The sequence below is a fragment of the Garra rufa genome, chromosome 2, assembly GCF_049309525.1.
Source record: "Garra rufa chromosome 2, GarRuf1.0, whole genome shotgun sequence".
Lineage (NCBI taxonomy): Eukaryota > Metazoa > Chordata > Actinopteri > Cypriniformes > Cyprinidae > Garra > Garra rufa.
Genome location: NC_133362.1, coordinates 7,781,329 through 7,793,534, shown reverse-complemented (window position 1 = coordinate 7,793,534; position 12,206 = coordinate 7,781,329). Strand labels below are relative to the sequence as shown.

At 33.6% G+C, this 12,206-nt stretch overlaps 1 protein-coding gene across 4 annotated transcripts in view; it reads right to left on the bottom strand.

The window, feature by feature from the left end:
* The window catches only part of slc29a1a (solute carrier family 29 member 1a), a 60,020-nt gene that overhangs the window by 19,848 nt on the left and 27,966 nt on the right, over positions 1 to 12,206 (bottom strand). For all 4 annotated transcript variants that reach the window (XM_073834832.1, XM_073834831.1, XM_073834830.1 and 1 more), the window contains 5 exons: positions 3,796 to 3,873; positions 3,630 to 3,711; positions 3,161 to 3,333; positions 1,665 to 1,804; positions 1,197 to 1,331 (listed from right to left, as the gene is read on the bottom strand). In XM_073834832.1, the coding sequence (XP_073690933.1) occupies positions 1,197 to 1,331; positions 1,665 to 1,804; positions 3,161 to 3,333; positions 3,630 to 3,711; positions 3,796 to 3,824 (559 nt within the window). In that variant the 5' untranslated portion in view covers positions 3,825 to 3,873. The remainder of the gene's footprint in view (positions 1 to 1,196; positions 1,332 to 1,664; positions 1,805 to 3,160; positions 3,334 to 3,629; positions 3,712 to 3,795; positions 3,874 to 12,206) is intronic.

Sequence of the window (12,206 nt, the reverse complement as noted above, 5' to 3'; positions counted from 1 at the left end):
CATTTATTTAGTTAAATTTAATTTATTTTTCACCTTTAAACATATATTTGAAATATTTATATAGCTTTTTAAAAATGTTATATTTTTTATATATCTTGCCATTTTGTGTTTTCATTTTAGTACTTAAACTTATTTTATTCCATTCAGTTGCCAAAGTAATATTTCAATTTTTCATTGAGGTTTAAGTTCCATCTAATATTTTATTTCATTATTTTATTTTAATTTATAAGGTTTATTAGAAAATATTAAGAAAAAAAAGGTTTAATTTTCATATATTAGGTTTATTTTTTTAAAGGTTTGATTTAATTTAATTTTTTCAGCTATAACACCTATTTGAATCTACTTCTGAATGTTTTGATTCAGTGTTATTTCACCATTATTTATACCCTACAGTATTAATTTATCATTTAAAATTTGTAATTTTAGTAAATTTGTTATGTGCGTTCATCCTTTTTATTAGTTTTAAAAGAATATATTTATTTAGCTTTATTTTTTATTTCAATATTCAGCTTTTTTTTCAATTTCAGCTTGTTGTTTTTCCAGTTTAAATTTTTGTTTTACATCTTACATTAATATTTCATTTTATATATTCAGTGTTATTTCACCATTATTTATATGCTATAATTTATATGAATATTCATTTAGCGCTATTTTTTATTTCAATATTTTTTTTTTTCAGTAAGATGCCAAGGCAAAATTTTCATTTGTTTTTCTAGTTAAATTTTTTTTCCACCTTACATTAATATTTCATTTTATTTCAGCTTTAAACATCCATTTTAAATCTGTTTTGTCTAGTGTTATAAATAATTAAATATTATTTATATCCTATTATACTATTAATTTATATTTATTTATTTTTTTGCTTTAGTAATATTGTTGTGTGTTCCTAATTCTTTTTATTTTTAGTTTTTTTTAATGCTTTCTATTTAGCTTTATTTTTTTTTCTAATTTTCATTTACATTTTTTATATAATACTTTTATTTGATTTCTGAATTTTTTTTAATTAATTGAAACCTTTTTTCTGGTGTTTTTGCATTTTTTGTGATGGAGATATGACAGGGATCATATCGCCACTGACTATTTTTAATAATTTTAGTTCACAATAACAAAGCTAGTTTGGAACTTTCCTAATTTTGGTTCCTCCACTTCGGAAAAGAAGAAGAAAATAAAGAGAGTGACAAAGAATGAACACATACAGGCGAGCGCACAGATCATGGAGACAGCAGCGAATGTCCCTGCCAGGCCTTGTCCGCTCATGATGGGCGTAGTGTAGGACGCTGGGAGCATTCCAGCCAAACCAAACAGACTCCCTTGCAGAATCGCCCCGAACGCTGCAGAAAGAGACAGCACAGAAGAAAAACGATAGTTAAGATTAGCACTGAATGCACACAGAAATGCGTAAAGGTTGCGATAACACAGAACATCATCAAACATTTCTCAGAGTTCATCTCCTCTTTCAAGTAGAACCCTCTCCAGCTTGATTCTCAAAACATACAATGTATTAATACCAGCATCAAAGGATGTGTGCAAACTCCAACCATCTTTTACTCATTATGAACCCCAAACAGAAACCAAACCTTGTGACCTGACCCAGAGGAGAGAAAGACTACAGAGAAGACAATCACTCCAGATACTGATAATAATTGAGGAAAAGTGATACTCACAGTTGATGCAGATGATTTTGATCATAGTAAATGCAAAGAACGGCATGGGCTCCATCTCCACCTTCACCAGCACGGCTGTGATGAGAAACACCACAAAAATGACCGACAAACTGCCTGAGATTCTTAACTTCTGAGGAATCCTGGGGGGAAAAAAAGAAAGAAAAAGAATTCCTAAGTTACTCAATACCTCAGAATTGTTTATTGCAACTCATGTTCTGCGTTTTAGAGTAATAGTAAGGTCAACTAAATTGTGAAGATGGGAGTGAGTCATGAGGGATGTGCTTGCTTCACTATTTGGTCCAATTCATCAATTAAACTGTTGTTTTATAAAGCAAGCAGACAACTGATTTTAAACATTTATAGCTGAAGCCTATAGATCCAAGGGTTTTTAAGAACAACACAAACAGATTTATGAGGCTGTATTGTTTATAGTCAGTATTTATGTGGGTTGCAAACAGATGTAATTGCAATGAATCGCGTGTGTGTTTTCCATGAACACGATACTAAAATTGCTGTAATATGAATTATGTTGAAGTAATTATATATAGTTGAAGTCAAAAGTTGACATACACTTTGCAGAATCTGCAAAATGTTAATTATTTTACCAAAATAAGAGGGATCATACAAAATGCATGTTATGTTACTGACCTGAATAAGATATTTCACATAAAAGATGTTTACATATAGTCCACAAGAGAAAATAATAGTTGAATTTATAAAAATGACCCCATTCAAATGTTTACACCCCCTTGATTCTTAATACTTTGTTGTTACCTGAATGATACAAAGCTGTGTTTTTGTTTGTTTGTTCAGTGATAGTTGTTCAAGAGTCCCTTGTTTGTCCTGAACAGTTAAACTGCCTGCTGTTCTTCAGAAAAATACCACAAATACTTTGGTTTTTCAGCATTTTTGTGTAGTTGAACCCTTTCCAACAATAACTGTATGATTTTGAGATCCATCTTTTCACACTGAGGACAACTGAGAGACTCGTATGCAACTATTACAGAAGGTTCAAACACTCACTGATGCTTCAGAAGGAAACACAATGCATTAAGAGCCAAGGGGGTGAAAACTTTCTGAATTTGAAGATCAGCGTAAATGTAACTTATTTTGTCTTCTGGGAAACATGCACTGTAGCTTCCGAAAGGCAGTATTAAATGATAAAAATATGATATTTATGCAAAACAAGAAAAATTTACACATCTTTCTGTTCAAAAGTTTTCATCCCCCGCTCTTAATGCATCAGTTTTTCCTACTGGAGCATCAGTGAGCATTTGAACCTTCTGTAATAGTTGCATATGAGTCCCTCAGTTGTCTTGTAAAAAGATGGATCTCAAAATCACAGTCATTGTTGGAAAAGGTTCAAATACACAAAAATGCTGAAAAAATGTGGTATCTGAAGGACTTTTCGATAAAATAATTAACATTTTGCAAATTCTGCAAGGTGTATGTAAAATTTGGACCATTAACTGTATAATATACAGTGTTGGTCTCACCTCTGGTGGATGAAGGAGTTGAGGCAGGTGAAAATCAGCAGCGGTACCATGGCACACAGTGTCATCACATTGTTAAACTTTGACTCTAGGACGTTACGATTGTCGCCCTCTATCACCACAGTCCCATTGGCTGTCTGATTGTGTTCAACGTCCTTCAGACGGTCGGTGAAGTACTGCAGAACAATGAGAAGACAGATGTTAAGCCATACACTTTGGGGAACTTAGGTTACATTAAACACCATAGCTTTGAAATCAATCTGTATTTATAAAATAAAAGATTACAGGTACAGTTTCATATTTTTGGTCAATATAAAACATAAACTGAACCAAACAGTCATTGTTGTACAGGTTATTGCACTTATAAAATATATGAACTCTTTGGGAAAAAATCCAATAGAGTTTGTAAACTGATGGATTCATCTAATAACATGCAATTAAAGTTTGTCATTAACCAATTAGTTAAATTTACCATGGTGGCAGTCATGAAGAAATTCCACGGTAGTAGAGTTCCCAGGCCCAGGATGAAGAATATAATCCATACAGCATAATACCTGGAAGACATGTCATGTTATTCACATGCAGATTCATTACTGAGCATTTGCCGTCACTGTCACATGAGAAAGTCACATATTTACCTGTCTTGCGGAGCATTTGCAGCTGTCATTGTGTCTGATGGATATGTCACTGATTTGTTTCAGAATCTGGCATCAAATCTGCAATCACATAGGAAAGAAATATATTCAGTGGTACTAAATCACAATGCCACAGACGATCTATTGTTTTGTCATTTAAAACCCACTGAACATAAAATGTTCAGCTTGAAAAGTATGGCTTGTGCTGTGTGTGTGCGTTTTTAAATCAAAGCAATGCATTGGATATATAATGATATTTAGATATTTCTAACAATGACTAAATGTCCAAATACTTTGAGGTGACAGTATGACTCAATATTTTCCATATAAACTTTCATCACTATTGCATTTCGTTCAAAAACATAGTGGATATTCTGGAGGCACCAACACAAACCCATTGTAATATCTAAATGAATGTTTATATTTTCACTTCAGTGTCATTTTTACACGTGCTTGAAATTAGCCTAGATCTCTAAAACAATATTTTGACTATATCACATATTTTGCTTTAATAAGACTTGGGGATAGAGTTTAAAAAAAGACAAAAAATTAATTTCCTGAGCTTAAGCGACAGCTTGACTGGATTTCAGAAAAATCTTCAGCCCTCAAGAAAGGGTGACGTATTGATTAATCCAGCAATTCTTTGAGAATATAAATAAACGGAGACTGGATGGACAGCCTTAGTGTTTCTACTTGCTGGATTCTCCATTAATATGATACCTGTGTGAATTTATTTTTAACAACCATTTGTATACTTTAACCATTTAATCTTGGGAATGGATTCTGTTTGTTTAAACTGTTTGCAAACCAAAACGATAATGAGAGACTGTGATTTTGGCTTCTACCATCTCCATGAACCACAACAAAGCTTTCTTTATTTACTTTATTTACTAATCTGCTAAAACAATGCTTATTACAGTGCAGGAACGAATAACAATGGTCTTGAAGACATGCATAAAACTGATGCATTATCCTCCTCCAAAAAGCATACATTTAGCAATCCCATAAACACATTTTATGAACTTTCTGTACACACACAGTACACTTAAGTACTCTTCATTCACACAGATGTCACGATATACCAAACACACCTCTTAGTCAAGATATATATTGACTGACAGGAGGTCATAACATGGGACACCATATTATCAATCATTTTTTATGCTGCTTTATTGTATGTTAAAACATTCTTCACTGAGAAGATTAATTTGAAAGTTGCATTTCATATGGTGCTGTACCATTTCTTAAAACAATAATGAAACAAATAATGAAAAACAGGTTATCTACTGAAACATGTGTACAATAATCAGTATTTTTTCAGAGAAACTAATTAGCCATCTAATTAGAAAATCTGCACAGTAATTTCAGTCATCAGATTATGATAAACAGGTTGAAACGCTACGGTAAAGTAATCAGTATTTTTCTAAAAGAAACTAAAACATTAGTTAGTTTTCTTTTTCCTTCTTTTCCCCTATGGAAATGCACAGAGCATACATCATTCACTACATTGTAGAAATGTTGCATTGTAGTGTATGGCAAACAGCTGAATGCATTTTCAAAATGCATAGATAAAATCTTATATTAGAGCATGTTTTCTATCCCTCTCTAAAGAAATCTCTATGTCAAATTGTACAGTTACTGCTCCACCATTCCATGTGCATTTCCAATGCATCATCATGACTGACCCAGCCTGTTGCACATGACCTTCAAATCAACCTCTTGATACAATTGATCTGATTTGAGCAAATTGCGTTACAACCGTCTTAAATCTTAGTCACGTTGAGAAAATTTGTGAACCAAGACCACAAAACTAGTCTTAAGTTGCAGTGGCATGGGTATATTTGTAGCAAAACTCAACAATACATTGGGTCAAAATGATTAATTGTTCTTTTATGGCAAAAATCATTAGTATATTAAGTAAAGACCATGTTCAATGAAGATATTTAGTAAATTTCCTACCATAATTATCTCAAAAGTTCATTTTTGATTAGTAATATGCTTTGCTAAGAACTTGATTTGGACAGATTTAAAAGCGATTTTCTCAATATTTGGATTTTTCTGCACCCTCAGATTCCAGATTTTCAAATAGTTGTATCTTGGCCAAATATTGTCCTATTCTAACAAACCATACATCAATGGAAAGCTTATTTATACACCCTTTTCAATTCGAAAAATAACCCTTATGACTGGTTTCGTGGTCTACGGTCATATTTAATTGGTGTCTGATTGACCTAACATTTGTGATCACGTGTTTAAACTATTGTCTGAAACACCGAGAATTATCGTCTCTTATCAATACATGCACTTTAAGCTTTTATAAGACAACAATATCAATCATACCACCACTTAAACCAGGTCAAGATGCCCTCTGTAAATCAACATGCATTCAGCAGCAGAAACTCAATATTTTACTTCAAAGTTAAAAGGGACTTAATTTAGTGGAAGCAATACATGCTGTGGTTAGCTGATAACGGCTAAAAGCTAATGAAGCATTTCCACCTTGACCGGACTTCTCTGCCCTAGGGTTGGCAGGCATGAGAGATTCTGTGGAACTCCAGGAATGGATGGATGTGTCAACAAAACCACACTAGTCTCAGAACTACACCCGTATAAAACTGGTTTACAGCAGCAGCTGATTTCATAAGGGCACAAACAAATGTGTTATAGAACTAAATATATTGATTATAGAAATCAATACTTTTATCTAGTAAGGATGCTTTTTACACACCCTGCAGCCCAAGATCGGTTGCTCACTGAAGCTAAGCAGGGCTGAGCCTGGTCAGTACCTGGATGGGAGACCTTCTGGGAAAACTTGGCTGCTGTTGGAAGAGGTGTTAGTGAGGCCAGCAGGGGGTGCTCAGCCTGTGGTCTATGTGGGTCCTAATGCCCCAGTATAGTGATGGGGACACTATACTGTAAAAAGCACAGTCCTTCGGATGAGACGTTAAACCGAGGTCCTGACTCTCTGTGGTCACAAAAAAATCCCATGGCACTTCTTGTAAAGAGTAGGGGTGTAACCCCGGTGTCCTGGCCAAATTCCCTCCACTGGCCCTAGTCAATCATGGCCTCCTAATAATCCCGTTTCATTGGATTGGCTATATCACTCTCTCCTCTCCACCTGTAGCTGGTGTGTGGCGAGCCCACTCGCGCCATTGTACTGTGGCTGCCGATGCATCATCCAAGTGGATGCTGCACACTGGTGGTGGTTGAAGAGAGATCCCCCATATGATTGTAAAGCGCTTTGGGTGTACGGAAATACACATGAAAGTGCTATACAAATGCAACATTCATTCATTCATAAAATTATCAAAAGTGATGATAAAGACATTTATAATGATAAAATGATTTCCATTTCAGACAAATTATCTTCTTCTGAACTTTCTTTTCATCAAAGAAACCTGAAAAAAATCATTTTGAGCAGCAAATCAGAATATTAGAATGATTTCTGAAGGATTGTATGACTGGAGTAACAATGCTAAAAATTGAGCTTAAATTAATAATTAAAATAAAAACACAGGAATAAATTACATTTTAAAATATATTCACATGGAAAACAGTCATTTTAAATTGTAAAAATATTTCAAAATATTACTGTTTTTGCTGTACTTTGGATCAAATAAATGCAGGATTGGTGGGCAAAAAAATGTTTTTTTTTTTATATTAAAAACCTTACTGTTCAAAAACTTTTGACTGATAGTGTAGTAAAAACAGCAATATTCTGAAATATTACAATATTAAAAAACTTTATCGTATTATTTTTTAAACATTTTATTCCTGTGATCAAAGCTGAATTTTCAGCATCATTACTCCAGTCTTCAGTGTCACATGATCCTTTAGAAATTGTTCTTATATGCTGATTTGCTGCTCAAGAAATATTTTATTATTTTCAATGTTGAAAACAGTTGTACTGCTTAATATGTTTGTGGACATCATAATACTTTTTTAGGTTTCTTCAATAAATTAAAAGTTTAAAAGATCAGCATTTATTTGAAAAAGAATATAAATGTCTTTACTAACACGCCTGGTCAATTTGAAGCATCCTTACTTAATAAAAAATAAATAAAATAAAAAAAACTGTTGAATGGTTGTACAACATATATTATATACCTATTTGGAATATTTTGCATTATAAATGCAAAACGCTAGTCACATTAAAAACATTTTTTAAATGTGTGTAATTATGTTAATTCTATTTATACTCTCAGTAATGTTTAAAAGACATCCATCTTTATTTATTAAAAGCCTTATATGCAAACGAACAACCAGTTCCATTTCATATTTCCAAACCCTTGCCAATAACATCTCTGATTTAAGGTGTACAATCACTCCAAGATCAACTCATGTGCCAAAATCTACAAGAGGTCATCCAACCCGCCCATTTCTACACGAGCCAATGTGCGCACTATCACAGCCACACTCCGCAAATTAATCCCAGCAGCCTACAATCACTCAGTCACCCGGTTTGGTACACCTCCCACGTCCTGAAAAACACCTCTGGCCAGTTTCCCGGACTGTCCTCTAACACTGCTTCCTGGGACTGTGCTCCGAATAGCTCCCTCAGGGGCTCCATATTTCACAACAAAGCTGCAGGGGCCTGAAATAGTCTGTCTGCTGGGGTGTTGAGCCTTGAGCGGACCTACAGAGAGAGCTTGTAACCTGAGAACATCGCCAGCTCATCCAAGAACAGATTTCAGTTTAAGAGGCCCTGCGAAACAATTTATAGCAGTCCATCTCCATAACAGAACAACAACAAGACCTGAATTTGGATGGGAGTCATCATAAGAATTTAATCATTTTGGTGCAAAAACAAATCCTGTTTCTTAAAGGAGTAGTTCACTTTCAGAACAAAAATTTACAGATAATGTACTCACCCCCTTGTCATCCAAGATGTTCATGTCTTTCTTTCTTCAGTCGTAAGGAAATTATGTTTTTTGAGGAAAACATTTCAGGATTTCTCTCCATATAATGGACTTCTATGGTGCCCCCGAGTTTGAACTTCCAAAATGCAGTTTAAATGCAGCTTCAATAGGCTCTTAATGATCCCAGCTGAGGAAGAAGGGTCTTATCTAGCGAATCTAGTCTTATTTTCTAAACACATTTACAATTTATATACTTTTTAATCTCTACACAGAGTACACACAGAGCTAGACAAGATGAGCATTTGAGGTTAAAAAGTATATAAATTGTAATTTAAAAAATAATAATTGATTGTTTTGCTAGATAAGACCCTTTTTTCCTCGGCTGTGATCGTTTAGAGCCATTTGAAGCTGCATTTTGGAAGTTCAAACTTGGGGGCACCATAGAAGTCCATTATATAGAGAGAAATCCTGAAATGTTTTCCTCAAAAAACAATTTCCTTACGACTGAAGAAAGAAAGACATGAACATCTTGGATGACAAGGGGGTGAGTACATTATCTGTAAATTTTGGCTCTGAAAGTGAACTACTCCTTTAACTGTTCCTTCATTACTTTTAAGGAAATTATTCCTCTAATATAACTGCAAACATTCCAACCAAACGGCAAGAAGTTGGTTTATAAAATTCCAGTATTTATTTGTTGTAATGCAATCATAATACGGCATTAAAATGAGTTGTAAATGTTATTTAAAGCAGTTTAAACCAACTAGGGTCGAGGATTTTAAGAGTTTTTTGATTTTTCAAGAAACGTGGCACAAATAAACCGACATATTGCAGTGTTTAATTCAGTCCGATTTTGTCTACGGTAAAATGGCAGAAAGTAAACTCATATGCTGTTCCTACTTTCATGAACGTTTCCTTGAGAATGAGAATAGAGGGCAAATTAAATGGCCTCACGCTCCAGCCAATAGTAGGTTTCTTACTCTTGAATGATATCCAGAGCAAACGGGCCTGGCGTCCAGCTGCCTCACGGCAAATTTAAGAATGAGTCAGGGAAAATAAATGTAATCACAGCATGCTGTTCTTCTGTGAAAACACTGTACACATGGGGTTCTCTGTTATGGAAATCAGGTGTTGTTTAGTACAGGTGGGGTGGCAAGTCTTACAAAAGGGATTTGATTGAGATAATGCATGTTTATGCTCATACTAGGGCTGCACAAATATGACAAAAAAACATAACTGTTGATTTTTCCTATGAAACTGTAATTGCAATCATAAATTATGATTATTATTTACATTGAATAATGTTTTATACCATTGATTGTAGCACCTGTATGCCATATTTTTATATGAAAATAAGCTGAAAACACTCTTCCCTAACTTGTATTGCTTTTTCTTTTATAGCATTAAGACTTAAACCTCAACTATACATTGGTTTGGTTTCTTTTATAAATACAAAACTAAAAATATGCATGGTACTATAGTATTATCCCAAAACTAAAACAATGGATAGTTGAGATTTAAGTCTTAATGCTATAAAAGAAAAAGCAATACAAGTTAGGGAAGAGTGTTTTCAGCTTATTTTCATATAAAAATAAGCTGAAAACACTCCTCCCTAACTTGTATTGCTTTTTTAAATACAAAACTAAAAATATGCATGGTACTATAGTATTATCCCAAAACTAAAACAATGGAAAAAATGCAAGTGGATGCAACAATATCAAAATCTGGCCATACGATAGTATCTCGATATAAAGTCCACAAAATTATATTTATTGTGATATATTTTTTTTTTTTAAAAAGACAAATGAAGACTTTGGAAAAAAATAAAAATTGTGTTCTGTCTAATTCACTTTGAGAGTTCAAAATTAAGATCTCCAATCTATGTTCTTAACTAGGAAAACTTATGTCAGAAAAAAGTTGGTGAATTGACTTGTACTGAACTTTAAAGGTGACTCCACCCACTTTTTATTTGTGGTATACTGCCTCAGTCTAAATAACATTCACACAGTGTTTTAGAAAGCCAAACTAATTAGAATATTTTTGCTTGGAAAACTCCAGCTTCAGTGACAAAACAGGCTTACAAAACCGTGTCTCACTACAAATCTAGTGAAATGCTGTAATCATCTAGGGCAAAAATAAAGCGTAACTGTATCAGTTGCACTCCCAAACACGTGCTACACTCACAGCACATGCAATAAACATGTTCACTGAAAAAAGAAAGCAAAACAGGTACAAGAAAGTGCATTCTAACAGCTTCTTTAAAATCTGTGTAATTCACATACTGCATTTTGCACTGTGCAGCTGGGGTAAATTATGCACGTGTTTGACAAATTTTCTCAGTCTCTCAGAGGTTTTTGGTAAGAGATGATCTGTGACACTATGTTCCTACATCTTGGCTTTGCAGGAGGACAGAAATTGCTTACATTCTTCCAATGAAAAGTTCCAGAAGGGAAGCTCTGCAGTAATTCAATAGAAGAACTTTTTTTGGCTGCTCAAAAAACCTTTTAGCTAACAGTTTCTAAAAGAACCATTTTATTTACATTTTCTCTTAGTGTGGAGAGCATATTAATAATCTAAAAGGAATTAAAACGGTGAAATGCAAACAGAATGACGCAAACCTGCAATAATTAAATATGTTAAATAATACAAATATCCATATATATACTCATATATATATATATATATATATATATATATATATATATATATATAGATTTAATCCCATTTTATTAGCCAATGTCTTTGCTCTTTGATCCAGTTCAACCATACTAATAAGCAAAAATTACTTTAAATAAACTAACATTTGTGGTTCTTTTTTTTTATTGCTGAAGAATGTTGAACTCCTGCGTTCTACTGTAGAGACGTGAATTTGCTTTTTCATTTGCCAAAAAATAGAACTTTTGATATTAAAAACAAACAAGCAAGCCCTGCCCAGATTTAAAAAGTAATGCAAAAGTAACGCACAAGTAACGTAACACATTACATAAAAGTTACTTAGGTAATGCATTACTTTTAAAAGTAACTTTCCCCAACACTGTAAATAAACATATGCTACAAATAAGACTGTATTGTTGCATTTATTTAAATCAATGCTATTTGACAACTAGACACATGTTTGTGGGATTTAACCAATGAAAAGCATTTAGAGCTTGTGACTAATCCTCGTTACTCCACCCCGCCTCCATTCAGAATTAAGTGACGCGCACAGTTTGGAGATGGACCTCTGCTTGTTTGCAGTGTTTTGCAATCTACTGTTTCAAATAAGCTCTGTATAGTGCGTCATCTTTTATATCATGAGATTTTGGCCAAATGTGTTCAACAAGCAAAAACTGAGCAACCCATACAGCTACAATACATATTATAACTTAATGAAAAGCACTAATTTCTAGATTCTAATGATGAACAAAACAGATCTCTGTCATTCGATGGAAAAAAGCTTAACTAACCTAAGTTCAAGTTTCACATTAAATGTGACCCTGGACCACAAAGTAAGTAGCACAGGTATATTTGTAGCAATACATATATATATACACTAGGGATGTCACAATACTCAAT